The sequence below is a fragment of the Macadamia integrifolia genome, chromosome 5, assembly GCF_013358625.1.
Source record: "Macadamia integrifolia cultivar HAES 741 chromosome 5, SCU_Mint_v3, whole genome shotgun sequence".
In the NCBI taxonomy this organism is placed as follows: Eukaryota; Viridiplantae; Streptophyta; class Magnoliopsida; order Proteales; family Proteaceae; genus Macadamia; species Macadamia integrifolia.
In genome coordinates, this window is record NC_056561.1 from 42,252,712 (window position 1) to 42,277,334 (window position 24,623).

The 24,623-nt window shown below is 38.9% G+C and overlaps 1 protein-coding gene across 6 annotated transcripts; it reads right to left on the reverse strand.

Moving 5' to 3' along the window:
* Positions 1-3,880: 3,880 nt before the first annotated feature.
* Positions 3,881-23,639, reverse strand: LOC122079654 (T-complex protein 1 subunit epsilon). 6 transcript variants are annotated; one of them, XR_006140480.1, is made up of 11 exons: positions 23,352-23,639; positions 20,442-20,760; positions 14,441-14,789; positions 13,937-14,069; positions 11,190-11,242; positions 9,810-9,912; positions 5,959-6,125; positions 5,731-5,844; positions 5,420-5,598; positions 4,672-4,730; positions 3,881-4,495 (listed from the first exon to the last, which is right to left on the reverse strand). XR_006140480.1 is itself a non-coding variant. In XM_042646299.1 (10 exons), exons 1-9 carry the CDS (start codon positions 23,548-23,550, stop codon positions 5,428-5,430), a joined length of 1,608 nt encoding a protein of 535 aa, XP_042502233.1. In that variant the 5' UTR covers positions 23,551-23,639; the 3' UTR covers positions 3,881-4,730; positions 5,420-5,427. The 6 variants fall into 6 exon arrangements, 4 of the variants coding, with proteins under 4 accessions (XP_042502233.1, XP_042502234.1, XP_042502236.1 ...); XR_006140481.1 differs by having other exon boundaries at positions 4,672-4,782; XM_042646299.1 differs by having other exon boundaries at positions 3,881-4,730.
* Between the last annotated feature and the right edge of the window lie 984 nt (positions 23,640-24,623).

Genomic DNA, 24,623 nt, shown 5'->3' on the forward strand with positions numbered 1-24,623 from the left:
GATTGAAATTTTATTAGAATTAGGGTCGATTAATGAAGATTCTTACAACCTAATTTAGAATCGGCTGAGTGTTCTTTGACCTTTATTTTGTACCAATTTTGTTCTTCTTTATTCAGAAAAAACAGCCGGAGATCCAAGAAACTTACTTCTCGTAGCGAGATCTAAAAGAATTTTTAATAAAAAGAATTCAAAAAATCACAAATTTGTGAAAATCTTTAGATCTCCCCAATTTCAATTTCAATTTCAAAAATTCTCATTGCTTTCAATCAATTCGATAAAAGCTGATCTATCAAAACCTTGAGACACAAGCAAGTATGAAGAGCAACAAGGAACTGCACATGCAGTTTGTGTTGATGGGTTGGGCCCACTTGACCTAGTGGGCCCAAGGATAGGGTAGTAATTAGGAAGCAGGTAAATTGATGGTGGTAGGGCACAAGGGAAGTTGAGATGGTGGCGATGCACATGCCCTTGGAAGTTCCGATGAGATGCCATCTTTATTCCTTTCTCTTTTGGTTTTTTAATGGTATCCATAGTCCAGGGTCCATCATCCATTATCCAACTTTTGAGGACTAAAAAGTGATGTCCACAACTACCAATTTTAACAAACATTGGCTAAGAGTAGATGTGTGGTCACTGCACTGCCCACTGCATAACCCATCTTGGAGCTGCAATAAGAGTATGGTTGTTTGTCTTGTCCATTTTCAATTCAAGTGTTCATTAACTCCATTCGCTATTTGGTGGGAGAGTGCAGATCATGGGTCATCCCTTGCTTTGCAACCCTAATCTTAGCAAGCTTTGTTAAAGTTCCTATATATATGAGAAATTTCATTCATTGTTAAAACTGAAATCTATAACGATGCAGAAAACGAATAGAAATAACTTATAAATAATCACACAACATATAAGGATTTACGTGATTCGATAAAATTATCTATGTCCACTGTGAGATTGAGAACTATTTCACTAATAATAGAGAATAGGGTTATAATCACTCGTCCTCACGTTTTTTTTCATCAGAGAATGTCATCACTAAAAATTCATAGTAATATTATATTGATACAGATTTACCAAAAATATCCATATAACCCTAAAAATCTTCTTCGGGGGACTGCTGCCCTAAACCCTCGCATGGACCCTAGTTTGTTGAGGCTCTCGTAACAAAGAAAACACACAAAGTGGGGGCGCGCAAATCAGCCCACAAACTCATGCGATGGGATACAAGAGATCCTACCTCTAACACTCAGTCCATCAACCCTCATCTTTTGTAAAGCAAATCTTACCATCCCCCGCAACACACCCCCACCACCCCCCCCCCAAAAAAAAAAAAATGTAACAAAAGCATGCTTTACTTTTTTTTTTTTTTTTTTTTTTTTTTTTTTTTTTTCTGGTTACTATAAAAGCATGCTTTACAAGTTTATCAAGGTAACCCAAATATTTGTCATGTGACAGATTTAATGGAGCCTAAATTTGAGAACATATAGACCCCAAGATCTCCTTTTTACATGTACTTCAAACAGAGTCTGTCAAGTGGCAAAATAGAAGTTTGAAAATCAGGATTTTAGAAGGGCGCATAGTAGTGTAGTGGTTGGAATAATGTAAGCAGGTATAGACATAAGTCATTACACTAGAGAGTATTTAATTGAATTAAACTTTAAAACTTGACACATAGCTAATCCAAGACATGTACTAATGAAAATTATCACATCTTTTTTACCAAAAAAAAATTATCACATCATCATTTGGTAGAAATCATTCTTCATTTTTCATTTGGTAGAAATCATTCTTCATTTTTTTAGAGGTTAAAGAAAATATGAATTCAGTAATTTTTCAGTGGTGATATGTGAATAGTGATGGGCATGACCTATCATGTTATCAGAGGATCTTACACTCAACTCACTGGTCAATTTCAGCCCAATATGAGTACATATGCCAAGGTCAAAATATGGTTGGAAGTTCTACCAAACTAAAAAAATATTAGTAACCTCTGATAAACTTCTCATTTCCCTTTGAAATTAGATCAATTACAAGGGTAAATTCTTTTATAACATTGACCCACTCACTATAGGTTAAAACTTAGACAACCTTAAAGCGGTTCTTCAGCAACTTCTCACACTAATTTGGTCAATATATTAGGTACATCAACTAATCATGGTCTACTTTTGAACCAATATGATTTTTCATTTTGATGGTTTAAATAAATAATTTTTATATGATATTAGGCGTAGTTCATGAACTCCCACCTGAAATAGGCTTTCAAATTTAAGACGTCAATATTGCCGCCACAAAACTATCACCAACATATATAATGGGAATGGGAAGCAGTTGTAGTTTTAGCAGCAACAGCATATAACAACAATTTAAACTGGAAGAACCCACGGAGGGATTTAAGTTCTTGGTATTGGCGTATGTATCGATCACGACTGATATTGATACCTATACTGATACCAATAAAGATCAACTGTATCAGGCAGATCATAGAATTTGGCGGCTTGGCCTCTCAATATTTTTTGTAAATTGATCCTGTATCGATCGGTCAATGCCAATGCCGATTCCTAAACTCATGACTTAAGGTGGCTGAATTGCTGAAACCCCAACTCATGCATCATAGGACGAACATTTTTATCTCCCCTATATTTATGAGAGGAGAATTTGAGTATATATGGTGTAGATCCAGGGGAGTGATAGAAGTTTTCTCAAAAAACGTACCCTATATTTACTCAAAATTCCCTACTGAAAGTTTCTTTTTTTTTTCTTCCAGAAAAACAAACTTTCACCTCTCTTTCTCCGCCATTAATTCTAAATCCTTAAATTACCCTCTCCCGTGGCCTTCCTCCCACACTCCCTACAAAAGCTATGGTCACAATCTCTTGTCTCTCTGTCTCTCTTTCTCTCTTTCTCTCAATCACATTTCTTCCTCTATGACAAGAGGAGCAATGAGTGGCAGTCTGTGACACAATTCTCTCGCATGAAACCACTGCTTAGAGAGAGTTTTCTATTTATCTTTTCAGACTCTTCACCCATGAACCAGCTAAAGGCATTCATTTTTCCCAGCCATATTTAAGTTTTCAAGATTGTGATTAGAAGGTTTGTGGTACGCTCTAAGAAGAAGACGAAAAAGAAGAAATGTGGGAATCTGAAGAAATTTTGTTTGAGAAATTCTTGTGAGATTCAGATATCGGAACACATAATGTGTTTTGAAAACTAGTAAAATGATGAAAAGGGCTAAGAAAAGAGACAATATCAAAACTGATATTCTGGCTAACAGAAGATCTAAAATGAAATGTTAAGAGAGGCTTGTCTTGTAAAGCAGTCAAGAAAAGGAGTCACCTAAGTCCAAAGGTGATCACTGCAATTAAAACCTATTAGCTTATCTACCCCTTTGCAGTTCCTTCCATGTTCTTGAACCGTGGCTGCTTGTATAGATTGACAAGATTCATAAATCTTGAGAGCGTAGTGCAAGTAGCAGCCAGCGGAAGGGTAGCCATCTGGGTTTTTTTGTAACAAAAAAAAAAAAAAGAAAGACTGGCCTATTTTTTCTCTTTTTTGTATTAAGGATACAATCGAATTGGACCGGTCCAATCCAGTATCCGACTAGACAACCACCCCACTAACCGATCTGGATAGCATTACAAATATCAGGATCAACATCGGCCAATTTCAATCTGATTCCAGCCAACGCAATCCAATTACCCCATCCATGGTCAGGAGAGGTCAATAGTCTTCCACTCTCCCTACAACAAATTTTTCTTCTTATTGGTTACCATTTTCGCAGTCATCGGGAGGCTACAGGAAGGAGGGAAGGGAGGGAGAGGGAAACATTGATAATTTTGGGGCTTTAACAAGGGAGAAATAGAGGTGAAATTTTGCCTTATTGAGGGAATCAAAAAAAAAAAGTTTGAATAAATATAACAAGTGTATGGTAACATCAAAAACCGAGACCATAATTAAGGCCGGACCCAACCCCTGTAATGATATGTAGATGCCATGTTGCTTCATGCGCTTATCATGGGAGAGCATCGGAAAGGAATGTGCCAACATATTTCTTTCCTTTTCATACTTCATTCCAACTTCTGCGGGGATGTGTACTGTATAGTAAGAAGTTAGACCTGCTTAAGTGATCCCTAATGCACGAGATTCCCACCACTGCAGGGTCTAGAGAGACTCATAATGTATACAACCTAACCCCCATACTTCACGGAGAGGCTGTTTCCAAAAGTTAAAAAACTGCTTGCTGACCTCTTGGCAACAGCTTATCAGTTACAAGAAGAAGAGACTAAAAACTCAATAATGGGCTACCAGCCAACCAACCAGGCTGACCTCCCTCGTTGTAAGAACTGCCTCAGGCATTAAATACAGAAAGAGAAAGAATGGAACACATTAAACAATTGTAGCCCTGGACTTCTAGACTTCTAACCCGGCCTTTGACACGGCAAAATATGAACCGTGCATGCGGTGAGAAATAGGACCAGCCACTTGATAATGCCCCACCAAGATACTGCTATCCAGGAAATCAACAATTACACCTAGTCATTTGATATTGGAGCATTTTGTACACGCATTGGAAATTATATGAACAGTACTTGGAATAGGCAAATGCACAAATTAAGGGTTTTGCCAGATACAGAATTGCGAAAAAGAAAAGAGCAATAGTATGAAAACAAGCCCTGTTACCTCATTCTCTCCAAGTGACCTTGACATTAGAAGAGCTTTACCACAGCCTAATGATTCAACTATAGTAAGAGACAAGCAATACCAATCCATCAGGAAAGAGATGGCAATCAGCTGATTCACAAGGTTAGAGTTGAAATTAGAATTTGAATAAGTTGTTTTCATGGATTGCCCATTTGGCGCTTCAATAGTTCTCAATTGATATGATAGAACTTCAAGAAAAATGGCAGCTTTGCAGTATTCAGAAAATCTAACGGCTACTACTAATAATAATGAAGAAAGTAGTATATACTGCCCAAAAAATTTAAACCAGGATATTTTGATGGTTTCCCATCATTTACATATAGATGTAGAGGACATTGGTGAGTTTCTGAAGCAATAAACTACCCATTTTTGAAACACAAGCAAATATTGCATTCAAAAAGATGGCATGGCTACAGAATAATCAGCGTAAGAAACTAAGCCATGCCAAAGACATGCCACAAAACCATGTGAAGCAGTCAAAAGTCTCCATACATTCGTTCCATTAATCAAAATATGGCCTTTGACCTGACATGCAACACGTGAAAAAACACGAATCATGTGATGGTTTCAGGGAATGCAGAACTCCAAGCTCCTTTTTTTTTTTGTTTTTTTGCTAATAGGTCATTTGTATTAAAGAAGAAAAATAAAAAAGGAGGATACAAAAGAAACTGGCTGAACAAGCCAGATACATCGACAGAACTCCAAGCTCGTTCACTAAGAAATCTACCTGATAAATCAGTAATCAGAAGGCGAGATAACGTCATCAATTTTGAGAATCATCTTGACGACTTGAGTGGCCAGCAAGATCTGCTGCTGCTTTCCAATCAAAGTCTCAAAGACATTCTGTTCACACATGTCGTTTGTTCCAACATCATTGCAGTCTACCCCAAAACATGGGTTGTTCTCCTGCAAGAGAGATCCAAGAATTGTCCAACAATAGGGTGTCCCACATAAGTAAGATGCAAAATTACCAATAAGAAATATACCATGCTCAAGGGCTACAGACCAAACCCACAGCAGCAACTATGGCATGCTCACCTTGATTTGTTGAGATTTCACAGCAGATAGTGTTTCGATGGATTGGAGGCCACTGTTCTCGGCAAGTGCCATAGGGATCGAGTCCAAAGCTTCAGCATAGGCCCTGATAGCATACTACAGGTATGATAAAGTGTGAAGAAGTTAGTTGAAGATACTACCAATAAACCACAAGTTATTTGTAATTCTAGTCACTTGGTTAGGGGAGAATAAGAAGCAACTTATCTGTACCTGTTCCACTCCAGGATATCTGTCTGCAGCAGCCTCAACAGCAAGTGAGCAAGAAATCTCAGCTGATCCACCACCGTATACGATAGAGTTATTGCGGATTAGATTCCTAACGACACACAAGGCATCGTGGAGGCTGCGCTTTGTCTCCTCTATAATCATTTTGTTACCTGAAGTATCACCACAACAAAAACCTGGTCTTAGAGAAACTGTTTACAAATTTTCCTGCAGCCCTTTTCTTCTCTTTCTACACATTTCTCTTTTTTATGGGTAAAGTCCTTGATGGAGAGGGCCTTACGGAAGAGAGGAGAAATCAGAATAGCAAGGGAAATCAAAATAGCAGGGGGAGGAAGGGATCACACAATTAGATATTGCACAAATCGAACCAGGGAGGGAGAAATCACATTAAAGAGGGGGGAAGGGAATCACACACAGCCCTAAGGCTCTCAAACATTAACTCAATTCATCATTCTTCAAATCTGTGAAATTAGATTACATTAGCTCCTCTATATAAAGAAGGCAGACTAGTAGTCATAACCTAACTAGGAGTTAGACTCCAAGTAGGATTAGACCTTACATAATAGGAGTTGGACTCCAAAAAGGACTAGACTAGAACTCCAATATGGAATAGGTAACTAACTAGCCATTCACTAATAGGGAAACCTAAACTGACTCAAACTGAAATAACAAAGGAAATAGACTCAAAACAAAACTCTAACTAAACTAATGATGAATTAAATCCCATTTTCCTACTTTCTACCCATATTTTAGTCCCATTAAAGTGGCCCATTATAAAAAAAAAAAAAACCATGGGATCAAAGGCCCGACATATACATAAACCAACTCAAGGCTTATTTGCAATAAAATAAGCCCATTAATTCCCCCGATGTTGAGAAAAAACTTTGTAGAACGGAGAATCAACACCAATAGATCAATATTCATCTTTGCTTAGATGAAGTCACCATCAAAACCATGATCGAATGCTATGAAATCCACGACGCGAAGTTCATAGGTGCAGTGGTGACTCGAAAAATAAAATCGATCAGTCCACTGAGGAGATCAACCGATTTAAATTTTTCCACAAGTTGATCTTCAACTTCCAATAGTGCCATCTCATCTTCTACCACTGGTGATTCATCTTCTGATTCGTGTACCTGTTATTCAACGGTTGAGATCACATAGTTGAAGGTAGAGTGTGTTAGGGTTTTGATGTCCGTGCAATGTCGTTGAGTCTCATCAAGCTTCTCTATTATCAATTGCATTTGTTTACGAATATCCAATAAAAGGTCTAGATCCATCGACCAACTTTGCTTATCTTTTTATGTTTTTTTTTTTTTTTAATTTAAGGGAGGGAAGAGTTTGGGAGCATGTGGGGTTGTTTGGTTAATCAAGTTGTTTAACAAGATCATGAACACGAAAAAGATGCTTGATGAGTGGAGGAGAAGTGTTATTGTCCCAATTTACAAGAATAAAGGCGATATACAGAGCTGCAACAACTATAGAGGCATTAAACTCACAGGCCATACTATGAAACTATGGGAAAAGGTAATAGAAGTTCGCATAAGAAGGGAAACCGATATATCTAAGAACCAATTCGGTTTCATGCCCGGGAGATCCACTACATAAGCGATTTACCTCTTAGGAGGCTCATGGAAAAATATAGAATCTACAAGAGGGATCTCCATATGGTATTCATTGACCTAGAAAAGGCCTACGATAGGGTCCCCAGAGATTTAATACAGCAGGTCTTAGAGAAGAAAGGGGTGTCAAGTAAATACGAAGATATAAGTAAAGACATGTATGGAGATGTGGTGACTAGTGTGAGATCAGTGGGAGGCCAAGGGGTTGAGTTTTCTATTACTTGCGGGTTACATCAAGGACCCACATTGAGCCCCTACTTGTTTACACTTATCATGGATGATTTAACTAGGAATATTCAAGGAGAGATCCCGTGGTGTATGCATTTTGCAGATGATATTATTCTGGTTAGTAAAATAGTGACAAAGATTAATGATAAGTTAGAACTATGGAGATGTACTTTGGAATCGAGAGATCTTAAGATAATTAGAACAAAGACGGAGTGTATGAGATGTAACTTTAGTCGATTGGGGAGTGATAGCGAGGGAGTGAAAATTGAAGGGAGAGAGATCTCGCAAAGCGACTGTTTTAGCTATTTGGGCTCTACCTTAAACAAATGTGAGATTGATGATGATGTTTCCCATAGATTAAAGTAGAATGGATGAAATGGAGAGGGGTGTCTAGAGAGTTTTGTGATCGACGTATTCCTCTAAAACTTCAGGGAAAATTCTACAAGACAATCATAAGATCGGCTATGATGTATAGTGCAGAATGTTGGGCAATCAAAAAACGTAACATAAATAAGCTGAGTGTGGCTGAGATGAGGATGTTGAGATGGATGTGTAGCAAAACCCTGAGAGATAGAGTAAGAAACGAAAAGGTTAGAACCGATTTAGAAATTGCTCCAATTCAGGATAAGCTCATAGAATGTCGGTTATGATGGTATGGCCATGTTCAGATGAGGCCTTTCGATGCACCAGTACGAAGGAGTGACCAGATGCAGATGGAGCGAAAAGGACTAGCGGCAGGTCAAAAATGACCATTGATGAGTTACTAAGAAGAGATATGCAAAAGTTAAGTCTTCACCCAAGTATGGTATCTAACAGAGCTGCTTGGAGGGCTAAGATCTGGGTTGCCGATTGTTTGTGAGTGGGATGTCTCAGATTTTTTTTTTTTTTTTTACACAGATCCATGTAGCCGGCCCCATTTAGTTGGGATAAGGCTGAGATGTGTTATTGACGAAGGGAGGGAAAAAGAAAAGGTTCAGGGAATGGGAAAGGTAATAGGGAGAGGGAGTTGCGTGGGAGGTGGAAGGGCCACTGTGGGAGGTGAAGGGAGTTGTGTTTCAATAGAGCAAGGGATCTTTCGACTCTGATACCAAATTGATGGAAAGGGCCTTAAGGAAGAGAGGGGAAATCAAAATAGCAGGGGGAGGAAGGGATCACACAATTAGATATTGCACAAATCCAACCAGGGAGGGAGAAATCACATAAAAAGGGGGGGAAGAGAATCACATACAGCCCTAAGGCTCGCAAACATTAACTCAATTAATCATTCTTCAAATCTGTGAAATTAGATTACATTAGCTCCTCTATATAAAGAGGTCAGACTAGCAGTCATAACCTAACTAGGAGTTAGACTCCAAGTAGGACTAGACTAGAACTCCAACATGGAGTAGGTACTTAACTAGTCATTCACTAATAGGGAAATCTAAATTGACTCAAACTGAAATAACAAAGGAAATAGACTCAAAACAGGACTCTAACTAAACTAATGAATTAAATCTCGTTTTCATACTTTCTACCCATATTTTAGGCCCATTAAAGTGGCCCATTAAAAAAAAAAAAAAAACCCATTGGATCAATAGCCTAACACATACATAACCCAACCCAAGGCTTATTTGCAATAAAATAAAACCATTAAGTGACTCATCTACATCACTAAAAGGCTAAAAGCAAGCAATAATTCATAACTTAGTCTAAAAGCAAGCAACCATACAACACAAAGAATGAAGCTTCTCATGTAACATGAGAATCCGACAAGATGGTCAACTGAAATGCAACCATACAATACAACAAATGTAAACAATCACTAGTTGAGCATTATGCATCAAAATCACAATATGGAAAAAGAATCTAATGACAGAACATGAGAAAAACATACAGCACAACCTACAATGTGAAAACTCAAAAAAGATGATGGCATTAATTGTTATCCACAAGTAGACATCTTCAAGTGAACAAGAGAAACAGGAAAATAGGATAGGATGCCCCTACCACCACGAATGAATATAGTCACAGCCTTTGAATTTGCACACTGCTCAATATAGAGCATTCGGTCTTTAGTTGTCCCAAATGACTTTTCTCTCACTAAACCTGCCTGCAAGGATAAATTGAAAAAAATATCAATATTCCCCACCTATATTTCTAAATATTAATGACCTGATCATAGTTTTCTGATGCATGAATAAAAAGGATAACCCAAAAATTAAGTTCATTAATGTAAAGACATCTAATTCCACATTCTAACACGACAAGCTAATGTAAAACTAGTTATAGTGGCAATCTCTGAGTCCTGACAATAAAAAAACATATCCTATATCAAGAGTTGGATGAATATAAAAAAATGGAATCTCGAACCATACCACTGGTATGCAGTTCAAAATCTACATCAATAATTTAGTACATGTCGGTTCTTCAAATCATTAATTGACAGAATACGATAAATTCAAAGAGTTCTAATCCAGATTCTAACTTCTCCTAAACAACCTTTACACAATGTTCCCATGTGATATTATGATATCTGACGATACTTTCCTTCAATAGTTCCGTAACAAACTATCCTTTCAGCAGTATTCTACCAAATCAAATTATCAGAAAGGCTTCCCCCACCCCCCCCCCAACAAAAAAAAAAAAAAAAAAAACCCTGAAAAAAGAAGCTAAACATTGGTTCAACAGCAGACTAGTCCATCTCTTTTGGAGAAACTGACACATCATATAGATAGTCTGCTGCTAGAGTATGGATTAAAAGGGAAAATGGGATTGCTTCAGCTTCATAAAAAGTAAAGAAGATGCATAATCCAGTTTCGTTGGTTGAACTAGGTAGTATTGGCAAATGTTTCCCTTATATCTAGACCATCAACTTCACGAGGACATGACATATGAGAACAGTATTTTCTAGTCCCAATTCAGGGCCATTATCTTCTGAGTGGTGGTGGTGGTGGTAGCAGTAGTAGCAAGCATGGGACTGCAACCATTGTTAAACACCAACTGTGCAGAAACGGCATCAGAGATTGAGTGCAAGTATGGGCATGGACTTCAAAAAATGATGAAGGGGAGCACAAACAGCTTTACACAATCTCAGTCAGAAAGTTATTTGACCTAAAATAGAATGGCTAGCAAAATTGAGTCATTTTTTTTTTTGGGGGGGGGCTTGGATGAAAACAGCTATATATTACTAATAGGTATACTGCATATATCTTATATAACTCCAGTAAAGATTGATCCTCTAAACACCTACCCTCCACTATGGAAATTAACTGCAGTCCACACAAGCTATTACTTATTAACATATATATATAATTTTAAAAGGGTACGATTATATTTATCTGATTAAAAAACTCAAAGAAGCAAGAACCACAAAGGCTAACATATTACCTTTCCCAGCTTTTCTGGTGTCAGCTCCTGGAACCTTGGCACAATTCTTCCACCTATAAACACAGTAAAACAGTAACTAAGTTCCAGAGTGGCAAAGATGAATTTGCAAAAGCTAGCTCCAAAATGCAGCATACAACCATATCTATTGCCCCACCCCACCCCCCCTGATGTAGTTATGCACCCATGGAGCGATCCATACCCATCTGGGTATCCAGCAAGAGATGAACCGGATCCATATTGAGTCTTTAGTCTAGTATGATTTTAGTAGTTTATTTTATTTAGGAGACTAGTATCTTTAGTTTATTTTATGATGTTTATTTTCGAGAAGTTGCAGACGTAGGACATAGTTAGAGTTGGTTTAGGATTTCTTTTCCTTTTTGAGTTGGTTTCCTTTCAGGATTTCTTTCTATGTTAGAGTTTTTCAATTTCCTATTTATATGCTTGTAATCGATTGAGAAAACCAGATTGAAAAGATGAATTGAGTGTGAGTATTTGTGGAGCCTACGGGCATGTGTGAGTGATTCTCCTTTCTCCCCCCCCCTTTCTTAGTGCGATTTCTCCCTCTCCCCTGCAACTCTGAGACCCCTCTCAGGAATTTCTTCCCTACCCCTACCGGCCCTCCATCAAGTGGTATCAGAGCAAAGGATCCCCATCCACTCCCCTTCCATCTCCCTTCTTCCATTCCCATTCCCTGTTCTGGTTTCTACAGAGACTGAGAACCGCCATTAAAAAAAGAGCCTCTGTTCAGACCAGATAACAAAAACCCAGCCTACTCCCCTTGCAGCGACCATATTCCCCAACCCACTGCCCCTTCTGTAACCAGAAAAAGAAAAAAAAAAATTCTCATTCTCTTCCTCTCCCAAAGCCTCTTTTCCCTTTATTGTTCGACTGTAAACCACATCGACTTCCTCCTTTACTCAGTTTCCGCCAAAAAAAAAAAAAACGGAAGCAAGAAGAGAGAGTCGATAGGGAAGGTCGAACCAGGAAAGAATAAAAGAACAGAAGAAGAGAAGAAAGAAGAAGAAGCAGCAGAAGAAGAAGAGAAGAAGAGAAGAAGAGAGAGTCGACAGAGAAGCCGCCAAAACCCCATCTTAGTCGAGCCCCTTTTCTAGGGTTCCAACAGCAGCAAAAAAAAAAAAAAAAGAAGAAGAAAGAAGCAGCAGTGCAGAAGACGAGTAAGAGAAAAGAGAAGAAGGAGCAGCAGGAAGGCGAGAAGAGAAGACCAGAACAGAAAAGGAAAAAAAAAGAAGATTCCTTCGACACCCATCCCTGTTTCATGGTTCTGCCGAGTAAAAAAAAAAAGAGCAGAACCAGAAGAGAAACAGAAATCAGAAGAAGAAAAAGAAGAAGCAAGAAGACGAGAAAGAAAAAAGAAAAAGAGAAGACGTAGCAGAAGAGAGAGAAAGGATAGATACTTGCAAGATCCCATCGAGTCACGTCCCTTGGGCCAAGCCGACTCTCCATCTCTGGTTCCTTCAGTTCGACAGAGACCAACGACTTGTGGCTTCCAACTCCAAGAAGGAGACATGTTCCCCCTTTTTTTCGGTAGCCCAAACCCCATGAGCTTTTTTTTCTCTTTTAACTTTCTTCTAACTTTTCTGATTTGCCTACTTTGCCCTCTCTTTATATGTTATTTCCTTTATCCCTAGTTCTTCTTTTTTACACTTCACTTCCAAGTATACCCTTGCACCCACATTGATATCCTTTTAGTAAAGTGAACTTTTGATATATACAATTCTGCCATCCCTGCAAAAAAAAAAAACAAAAAACAAAAAAGAGAGACCAATGGATCTAGATCTTTTATCAGATATCCGTCAACAAATACAGTTGATAATAGAGAAGCTCGATGAGGTTGAATGATATTGCATGGAAATCAAATCCATAACACACTCTACCTTCAACTATGTGATCTCAGCCGTTGAACAACAGGTAGACGAACCAGAAGATGAATCACCGGTGGTAGAAGATGAGATGACACCGTTGGAAGCTGAAGATCAACTTGTGGAAAATTTTAAATCAGTTGATCTCTTTAGTGAACAAATTGATTTTATTTTCTCGAGTCACTACTTCACCAATGAACTTCGCGTCGTGGATTTCATATCATTCAATCTTGGTTTCGATGGTGATTTCATACAGGCAAGGATGGATGCTGATCAATTGGTGTTGATTCTCCCGTTTCACAAAACTCGTGGACGAGTTTTTCTTAACATCAGGGGAATTGATGTAGATACACACCCACGGAGCGATCCATACCCATTTGGGTATCCAGCAAGAGATGAACCGGATACATATTGAGTCCTTAGTCTAGTAGGATTTTAGTAGTTTATTTTATTTTATTTAAGAGACTAGTATCTTTAGTTTATTTTATTATGTTTATTTTTGAGAAGTTGCATACGTAGGACATAGTTAGAGTTGGTTTAAGATTTCTTTTCCTTTTTGAGTTAGTTTCCTTTTAGGATTTCTTTCTATGTTAGAGTTTTTCAATTTCCTATTTATATGCTTGTAATCGATTGAGAAAGACAGATTGAAAAGATGAATTGAGTTTGAGTATTTGTGGAGCCTACGGACATGTGTGAGTGATTCTCCTTTCTCCCCCACTTTCTTAGTGTGATTTCTCCCTCTCTCCTGCAACTCTAAGAACCCTCTCAGGGATTTCTTCCCTACCCCTACCGGCCCTCCATCACCCCCCCCCCACACACAAATGCACGAAATTTTTTTTGCAGTATACAACCATGGGAAGACCATACCTGTAGCTATTGCAATCAACTCTAACTCTACTCCTCCAACCCATCTTACAGCAGGCAAGTTCCGGTGCATTAATAAGTGATTCGCTTCATCATCAAACCCCCACTGACAAATAACCAGGGTAGCACCAACATCCTGAAATACATCTCGGGACAATGTAAATAAATCAGACCATAAAGAATCAGACATCAAATAGCCTATTAGGGAGAAGGAATGGAAAAAAGCAGGTTCAAGTATACATAAAATTTATAATAACAATGTAAACAAATAAAAAACTTTTCTTTTATGAGCGACATGTAACCAGTATAATTTATTATACTCTTCTCTATGATAACCAGTTGATAAGAGAAGAAATTCCACCATACTAGAAAGAAAAGGACCCACACCAAGCACAACCAGAGAGAGAGAGAGAGAAAGGAAGATACACACAGTATGATCGGAGATTGAATCGAAGGCATATACAAATCTGTCTGCTGATCAAATATATCATAAATCTAGAGTTGTACCTTGCATTTCTGAACCATATCATCAAAGTATTTCTGCTCTTGTTGACGTAAGGTCTGGAATTTTTCCACTGTGTCAATGTCAACCTTATGCTTAGTCTTGGGCTTGGGTGGCTCAAAGGGGCAAGTAAGAATGGCCATTTTTGCATTTTCAATTCTCTTTGGCATCTGCGGATGGCTCATATCCTTGTCAACCACAATACCATAAACTAGCTCAGTGTCTTCCAGCTTCCCACCTACTTTGCCCTCAACTTTTATTAAGTCCAAGTTAACATCCTTCCTCTCCAGATCAGCAACAGCAAGAACTGCTTTAACAGCAATTTCAGCTAAGGAGCGCTTGCACCGATTCACACTGCAAGAGAATGCCAAAAACTCAGAACAAAAGAGAAATAACGTAATGACTAATGAAAGATATATCATTCAGAATAATGACAAGTGTAACAAACCCTTAAATCAGGACTACACTAAGTGGTATCAGAGCTATGGCAGAGGACAGTACAATGACTCCTGGACAACCTCCTGAACCTTACAGTAGGATAGTAGAGATGTTACCAAAGTTAACTTTAGATCAACAAAAACATGTGGGTCAAATTTTGTGTAAAACTGAATCTGGCAGTAAGTACATGTTTGGTTTCAGTTGCGGCACAATAATCCCCAATAGGAATGGATTTCGGGCATGAGATTCAAGGATCTGGATTGCCCGAAGGAAGGCTTCCTTTGGACCTAAACCTAGGTTGAAAACGAGAGGGAGATGAGGGATCGACCACCAATTTAACTTGTCATGGGTGTTTCTAGAACAGGGTAAGGTAACGAAAAAAATAGAAGGAACAAAGAAAGAGGAAAAAGGAAGAGAATAAAGGAACGAAAAAAGAAGAAGGAAAGAGAGGGAAGGTCGAACAAGCACAACCTACACAACACACTCAACAAGACTCCTACCGTCCCACTAATAGAATCCAACTCCCAACAAGGAAATTAAAGCAACTAGGAAACTTGAAATAGGGAAACTATCTCCTGGGTATCTAAGTCTATCTAAAACTCCCATAAAAAAGATAATTAAAATTACAAAGAATCCCAATCGTGTATCTGGCGTGCTACAGGTAAAAATTGGTTCAATAAGGAACTTTTTCCTCTTTCATGATCTGCAACAAAATACCAATTAGCTACTATTTACAAGTCAACTTTAGCCTTCAATATTATTTACATCTGATGGAGAACCTTTAGGGAAGGGAGGGAAAATCAGAGTAGAGAGGGGGAAAAGGAGGATCACACTCACACATTCATTCAATAATCAAATTGCTCTCCAAATCTTCAATCGATTACAACCAATATATAGGAAAATAGGAACATGAAATTAAAAACTTAACTGAAATGGAAATTAGCCTAAACTAGGAAATAACTATAAAAAGGAAACCAAAGCAAGGAAATAAATCCTACTCCTACGTTCAAGTGTGGAAAATAAAAGCATGAAATAAAATACTAAGTAAACTACTAATTTTATTTCCAACCCTTGTTGGACCAAAACCCTGGGCTGGACCGGTTCTTCTTGGCTCTTGGCTTCCAAAGCTGGTCATGCTGGTCCAACCAAGAAAGGGCAACCGTATCTGCATCAACTCTCCTCCTCTGAAAAGAACTCGACTCCGTCGAGTTAGGGAAAGGACCGAGGAGACCATCTGAAGGAATACGCTGAATGAGAAATGATCTCACCATCTTCTTGAGCTTAATTTCAGGGAGATCTTTGGCAGGATGAAACTTCATCGTCTCGTTGGCATGCTTGAAGGCATAGATATTGGCATAGCCACAATGCTGTACTTTCTTATCAAACAACCAAGGTCGACCAAGAAGGATATGGCACACCTTCAGAGGGAGAACATCACATTGGACTGTATCCTTAAATCCACCAATAGAATATGTGACTAAGCACTTATCTGTGATTTTGAGATTAGTGTTGTTCACCCAAGCAACCTTGTAAAGATTAGGATGTGGTTCTGTATTCAATCCCAGCTTACGAACAGCGTCTTCAGAAACAACATTAGTGCAACTGCCTCCATCAATGACCAAGGTTAGCAACTGATCATTGCACTTCACACGAAGTTTGAAAAATACTACTGCGGTGTCAATCTTCATTTTCAGTGGCCTTCTGAGTGGTCAACACATGACGAATGACATAAAAAGGATGTTGGTCATCGTCACTGAGAGTGTCATTGACTTCACCTGTTGCACGCTCTTCTCTTCAATCAACTGTGTCAGAACCAAGTTGCTCTTCGGGAATATATGGTATAGGAGAATCCTTATCAATAAAAGCAACCAAACGGCTGGGACATTGGGCACTGAGATGTCCAGATCCATGGCATGAGTAGCACCGAACTGTAAATTTTGAAGAATCAGAAGGTTTATCTGAACCACGCCGAGGGGGTGAATATGGGCGAGTAGGCCGTGAAGATGACATTTCAGAAACATGTCGAGGTGGAGAATACGGCCGACTAGGTCGTGAAGAAGCCAGAGATGTAGCACTTGTCTGGGGCTTGCTAGATGACCTCTCTTGGGTAGGAGACTGTTGCCAAACGGAACTAGTACCTCGAGAAAAAATATCTGCAAAATTTCTCCGATTGTATGGGCGTTTCAGACTTTCCTCAACTTGATATGCTACTTGTACGGCGTTTTCCATGGTAGATAGTCGACTGGATGCAAGGGCAGCACTAAGTTGAGGGTGCAAACCATTACGAAATTGGGCCACTAAGACTTCTTCATCCCACTTAAAGTCAGAACGAGTGGCCAAATAATAAAATCTAGCAACATACTCCTCAACGGTCAAATTCTCTTGTTTCAACTGTGCAAATCTGAGATGCATGCGTTGCTTGTAATCAGAAGGCAAGAATCGCCGATTCATGACTTCATACATTTCAGCCCAAGTATTGACCAAACCAATGCCTCGGGTTCGGTTCTGTTGTTGTTGCTTGATCCACCAGACTTGAGCCGTGCCTTTCATTTGGCCTCTGCAAATAGAATCTTTTGAGCCTCAGTCAACCCGTACCATCTGAAGAATGTATCTAAACTGTGAATCCAGTCAAGGTACAATTCTGGATTATTGTCTCCATAAAAATCAAGGACATCCAGTTTTGCTGTTCTTTCTGCTCCATCATCATGTCTACCAGTCCCATATGGTGGTGGAGGTGGTGGTGGTGGTGTATGATGTGGTGGTGGTGGTGGTGGTGTTACTGGCAGATCCTGTGGAGTGGTGTTGGAAGAATTCCCAGACTGAATGGGACTCTTTCCTTTATCTGCTGCCACCAAACGATCAATAGAAACTTGCATAGATTCCACCATTGTATTTAGGGACGTGACCATGTTAGTGAGAGCATCAAATTTTGTATCAGTTTCTCCTTTATAGGAATTCAGCTGTTGAACAACTTCACTATTGGCTACCATGGTGATAAGTAACAAAATAGCACTCAAAGAATAATGGTAGAATAGTAAATAACTGGAGGCTTAAAGGGCAGGGGCAGAATAGTAAATAATATTTTTTTTTTGGCAAAATTGTAAATTTTTTTTTTTTTGGAAGTTCAAATTAAACCACAAAAGGGTGTGTCAGTCACGTGCAGTGTTATCAATTCGGCCGAATAATTCGCGAATTATTCGGCCGAACCGAATTTTTCCGAATTTTATCAAAAATTCTGACCGAATCCGAATTAAAAATAAAATTCGGTAAAATTCTTGATTTTTTCAAAAGTGAATATAAAACGCGAATAATTCGGACCGAATCCGAATTAAACCGAATTATTCGGTCCACTTAAACAGTATTTAAAAAAAAAAAAACCCAATAAGCTTTTTTGACCGAATCCTTAAATTAATCAACCGAATTATTCCGAATAATTCTCCGCCCGAATAATTCCCGAATCCGAATTTGCTAACTATGGTCACGTGTGGGACAGGGGTTTAAGTGGAAATAAAAAATATATGGGACAAAAAGGGGAATAAAGAAGAAAGGGAAGGGTATTTCTGGCAAGTCAAAAGAATTTAAAATAAAAGAAGGAAGAAAATAAGACTGTGGGTTGGGGTTTCACCGCCGACAAAGGAGAGGAGGGGATCTCTTATGCAGAGGTGGAATGAACACCGGTCGCTTCCAACGATGGGAACATCGGCTTACGAGAAGGTTGATGCAAGATTTCAGGCCGGCAAGATGTTCGAGCATAACAGGCGGTGATGGAGGAAATCCGGAACATGTATGTTCCCGTCTCCTTGCTTCTTCTTTTCTTCTCTGTTCCTTCTCTTCTGTTCTTCTTCGTCGACTCTCTCCTCTTGCTGCTCTTTTTTTTTTTTTTTTGGTCTGATCTTGCCTCTCGCTGCCTCTTCTCTTCTTCTTCCTTCGCTTCCTTCTGGTTCTGTTTTCTCTCTTTCTGCTCTTTTTTTTTTTTTTGGACAGAACCCTGGAGAGGGTGTTTGGACTGAGACCCAAAAAAAAAGAGGTCGGTGGAGTTGTGGTTCGGCTTCTCTGTTTGCAGCAGAGCTTTTTTTTTTCTTTTTGGCTGATGGAAGTCCGAGGCTGAGACGGGGGTAACAGAGGCTCGATGGGGTTTCAGAAGGGTTGAAGGGGTGGGATTGGGGTTTCAGCTGGGACGATGGGTATGAAGTTTTTTTTTTTTTGGCTGCTGCCGGAAGGAATAGAGAAGGCGGAGGGCAGGGTTCTAGGGTTTTTTTTTTTTTTTCACTGTGTTCTCATTATCGGTGGAATCCGACACAGAGAATGGGAAGGGAAGAAGAAAGATGGGGAAGGAATAGGATCCTTCGGCTCTGATACCAAGTTGATGGAGAACCTTTAGGGAAAAGAGGGAAAATCAGAGTAGAGAGGGGGAAAAGGAGGATCACACTCACACATTCATTCAATAATCAAATTGCTCTCCAAATCTTCAATTGATTACAACCAATATATAGGAAAATAGGAACATGAAATTAGAAACTTAACTGAAATGGAAACTAGCCTAAACTAGGAAATAACTATAAAAAGGAAATCAAAGCAAGGAAATAAATCCTACTCCTACGTTCAAGTGTGGAAAATAAAAGCATGAAATAAAATACTAAGTAAACTACTAATTTTATTTCCAACCCTTGTTGGACCAAAACCCTGGGCTGGACCGGTTCTTCTTGGCTCTTGGCTTCCAAAGCCGGTCATGCTGGTCCAACCAAGAAAGGGCAGCCGTATCTGCATCAACATCTCTACCCTAGCTCAACATTCATTGGAATAAGTGTGAGGCTGTGATTGAACCGGCACATCAAGATTGAGGGGTAAAATTTAAGCAACTGTACATCCCATGCACAAAGAAATAAATGACAAGCAATAAATTCATGGCCTCTCAATTTCATCAAGATTGAGGGGCAAAATTTAAGCAACTGCACATCCCATGCACAAAGAAATAAATGACAAGGAATAAATTCGTTGCCTCTCAATTTCATCATAACCAATATCAATGACTGGCATTTACCCATCCATTCATGGTAGATATTCCAGTTATAAAATTTCTAAAGATATACTGATCATCAATACAGTACACATGAAGATTGACATAATGAATCTGAGCTTCAAAATATTGCATTGATTCTACTCACAATTCAGATTGGAAAAAATATATATATTGACGAACAGCTATAATTACAACTAGCATGTGAGAATGAAATTGCAGTTTACCTAAATAATCCAGAGAGAATATAGATAAAATCAATTTAACCAATTTCTTACCTAAACAGCATCAGTAGCATTGCCACGGAATCTCTAAGCTAAAATGCTGTTGTTATGACTGATAGTGTCTTCCTGAAACTATATTTCAACAAAGCATGGAAACCCGGCCATGCACATTTCACTAGAACATGTTTAAACAAGTTTTCAAACCTTATTTAAAATGACATGGAATATTAAAATGTGCATTAAATCAAAAAGAAGGAAAAGTTTAGCATAACTATGCACACAATCACATCAAAAAGTACCACACGGTACACGACCCTAAATCCTTACATTTTTGAGGATAAGGTAGTCATGCAAGTCTTGACCAAAGGTTCAATGTTTGCAACATCAAATTCAAGCTTGTGAGCAATACGCTCCAAATGCTCAACAGCTATTCTTGAAGCCATCTCAAAGCCCTCAGCAATCCGAATAGAATGAATACCATGCTCTAACAGGTGCTCAGCCTGCTCAAGAAGTGCACCAGCCATGACAACAACTCCAGTTGTTCCATCACCGATTTCATAGTCTTGACTACGGGATAATTCAACCATCAGCTTTGCTATTTGATTGTCAACGTCCATCTGCTCCAGGATTGTTGCACCATCATTTGCTGTAGAAAAATAAGTGAAGATGTTAGCAGTTGAAGGATCAGTAATCTGTTCAAATAAACATAATAAGAAAAAGGATTAGAAATAATGTCAATATGTTACCTTTTAATATTCAAGGCACAAGCCAAATGTTAACAATAGCAGTATTTAAGTTCAGAATAGGAAAATAGTAAGCCAATACTTCAGAAAGACTAAGAGATTCCACCTCTATTCTCTCTGAATTTACTGCACTCAATCTAAAGATTGAAAATGCAAGTCCCAAATAGTAGCTGGAGTTGAGGTTCAGAAATGAATAAATATTCAAATTTATAGGATGTGGAGAATAGAACTGTTTATGAGGCATATGTCTTCTGCATGAAAAAGGCTTCATCAGTGTGACTGCACTCATAAATGGCGCCCTTCTGGTTCTTGTACATATAGATGTACATGTACTAATATTCAATGCACAGTTGTCCCTGTACACGTACACATGTAACTGTATGCATGTATACACACACAAGTAACTGTACGCATGTACATGTACAGGCATGTCAAAAGACACAACCATAAGTATATATGTTAAGCTAAAATATAAAAATAAGTCTAAACCCACTTCTTCCAAAAAGATAAGTGGACCGGACCCACAACCACAACCATGAACCCACCTCGGCCACTTGGCCCCTACGTGTGAAAAAGCACCCCCAACACCCCCGACACATGAGAGAAGGGAGTCTCCCTCCTCTAAGGGCTTACCCCTTTAAGAAAACATATCTATATGTATACCTCTCTTCTCACTCTCCCACAATCAATATGGGACTAAGAATTCAAAGAAAAAAAATACATCCATTTGGGGGGGAAAAAACACAAAAAGTTAAAATCATTTTTGAAACATGTAATTCTTTTAAGTAGCTTTTTAAACTTCCAACAGTTCCCCCACAAGTTTCAAAATATCAAGACAAAAAGGCAGACCAAACTAATGAGCATAGCTGTTTCTACCGCTTGACCACAAGGTTGCAATATTCGTACCTTATCATTGGACCAAGAGTGCCTAGGTGCTACTTTTTCATCTAACCAAAATGAGAAAATAATAGTAGTATTATTCAAGTCATCCAGTGTGTTCATTTTTACCTTTAAACCAAATTCTAGGGACTTCATATCATATGGGTTGGGTGTCCATCAAATGATTTATATCAAGGGCTTTAGGCCATTCCTTTAGATGATTCATGAATTATCTTTGTAAGCGAATGTTTTGTGAACTTTTCTTCTAGATTTCTTTCTGACCTCACAAAGTCAATAAATATCATTCCTTCATTTATGGTTGGTGAGCTAGTCGATTACACTGATGAAGACAGGCTCAAAAAGTCTTTGACTTCACCTCCAATCTATAGCATAGCTCATCAGACCTAGTGTAAGTTCAAGTAAAAAATACACCCAAAAACGTGTCCTACTGTGTCTAATATGCTCATTACTTAGGTCTGCATTCTTGCAGATATTTTTGAAACTTGTAAGTGAATTGTTGAAAGTTTAAAAAAATACTTTAAAAAATCTTGTTTCAAAAGTGTTTTTAACTTTTTTTATTTTGTCTTTGCTCCCCACATGGGTGTCTTTGCTTTCAAGTTTTATTCCTACATTGATCATGGGTATATATATATATATATATATAGGAGGGGCTCTCATTTTTCTCATTTGTCGGGAGGGTCAGGGTGTTTTCTCACGCGTGTGTTGAGCCGAGGTCAGGGTCATGGGCCCAGGCACAAGCATTGGAGTGGGTGTGGACATTATATATATATATATATATATATAAACTTTGCAATAAATAAAGACGTTTCGTTCTGTCTTCTCTTGTGTACGTTTTGCATACTATAGTCAGCATATGTATTCAAACATACTACTGAGCATAGCCATCCAAGTCGTATGTTAATCACAGATTTTGTGCAACAATCCTGTGATTCCAAAAGGGTGTTTTATTTTGGGGATTGAAGCATAATTTATCCAATCGCATTGTTACAGGGAATTTACAATCCTAAAGATGGCATCTCTCTGATACGACTCTACCTAGTTCTACTGCAACACTGTTTTGCCGGAGGTTCTACTACAACACTATTCTACTTCATCTCATCCTGTACTCGTTCCATTACAAGAAGATTTCGACGGATAGTTTCTTCAATTCTACAATTTTTCATCTGGTCACAGAGATAAGTCTTATATACTCCACTGCTCACTGTTGGTTTGCTCTACTGTTACAACAATGAGGCATATGATTTTACACAACGTTGCTTCATAAAACGCTATCTCATGACTAACATCAAAGTAAAATTCCATAACCACGAACATGACTAAATGAAAACTGAATGCACTTACAGGAACAATGAGAGCAACAGTAACACACATACAAATAAAAAACTGTGATGTACTAGTAATACCCTTCTTTTTCTTCCTTTTTTTTTTGGTGGGCGGTGGGGGGGGGGGGGAAGGGGGGTTGAATCTCGAACGTCCTATTCCATCGCAATCAAAATAGCAGTTAAAAGGAAAACAGGAACAATAGGTTACTTAGCTAGTTACAAAGGCACATAAAATTTTCACAGATCGGGGGATGATGAGAAGACGAACTCACTGATGGTAACATCGCCGTCGGGGCTCTGGAGTATTTTGTCCATGCCCTTAGGACCGAGAGATGTACGGAGTATGCGAGCGACGGCCTTACCGGCCGAAATGTTGGCCTTCTGTGCATCTAAACCCCTCAATCTGGTCTTCTGCTCTTGCTCCTTTATTATGATAAACGGCCGACCGAATTCATCGAAGGCTAACGCCATTTTCTTCACTAATCAACTACGAGTCTGCAACTGCAACTAGGGAGAGGGGAGAGAGGAGAGAGGAGAGAGGGGGGGGGGGGGGGGGAGGATCGAGAATGAAAGGGAACAAAAGTAAGAACTGGAGAAGAGTTTGGAACCCTTGAGAAGAATGGCCAAGTCGCTCTGTTGTTCGCGAGCCCTGTGGGCTATAGCTTCTCCTTTTGGCTTCACCATATGGGCCAGGGTTTTAAAACACAGTAATCAGTTGATAGAATCGGTTCTGGCCGATTCTGATTCTGATTCAGATCGGCCCAGAATCGGCCGGAATTAGACCCAAGAATCCTAGAACAACAGAATCGGCCAGAATTAGAACCAAGAATCCTAAACAATAGAATCGGCCATTTGATCTTAAAACACACCGATTCAGGGAAATATTTACGGGAATTTTCCGATTTGAAAGGGCAGAAATCTGGATTGGTCCCGACCCGATTCACGATTTTTGAGATCACTCTCTAAATTCTCTCAAATCAATATAATAACCGGTAAGCTGATACTACATATCCCACCCGCTACCGGTTTTGAATTTTAATTTTTCTAGGTTTTGGGGTGCAACAACGGTGGCCTGGCCGAAAACCTAACCCCTAGGTCCTCTTAGCTCAACCCAAGCTGAGGTTGATTTTAAATATTTCAGCCCAAGCCCAACGTTGATTGACCTTGATTACACCGGGCTGAGTTGGGTCGGTCTTGATTAACCTTAGTAGTCCCTAAATTTTTTATCATTTAGGATTGGGCAAAGATAGGACTAACCCTATTTTCTAATCTATGTGTATGATAATATAATGTGTAGTTGTATATAACATATTTATAAGGGAAGTAGAACACTACTTGGTCACGTGACCCTGCACTAGTATGAGGGCCAATGAGAGAGTGCGCATAAAGGCATCGACAAGAGATGAATTTTTTTGTACTTCACAATAGTGGGCCGTTACTCCCTCTTTCTTCCCCTTACCCCCCTCCTCCCCTTTTTTTTGTCTGGATACAAGGACCATACCACTAGGTAGTGCTTCATGATTTAGATGGAATTGGAAACATCC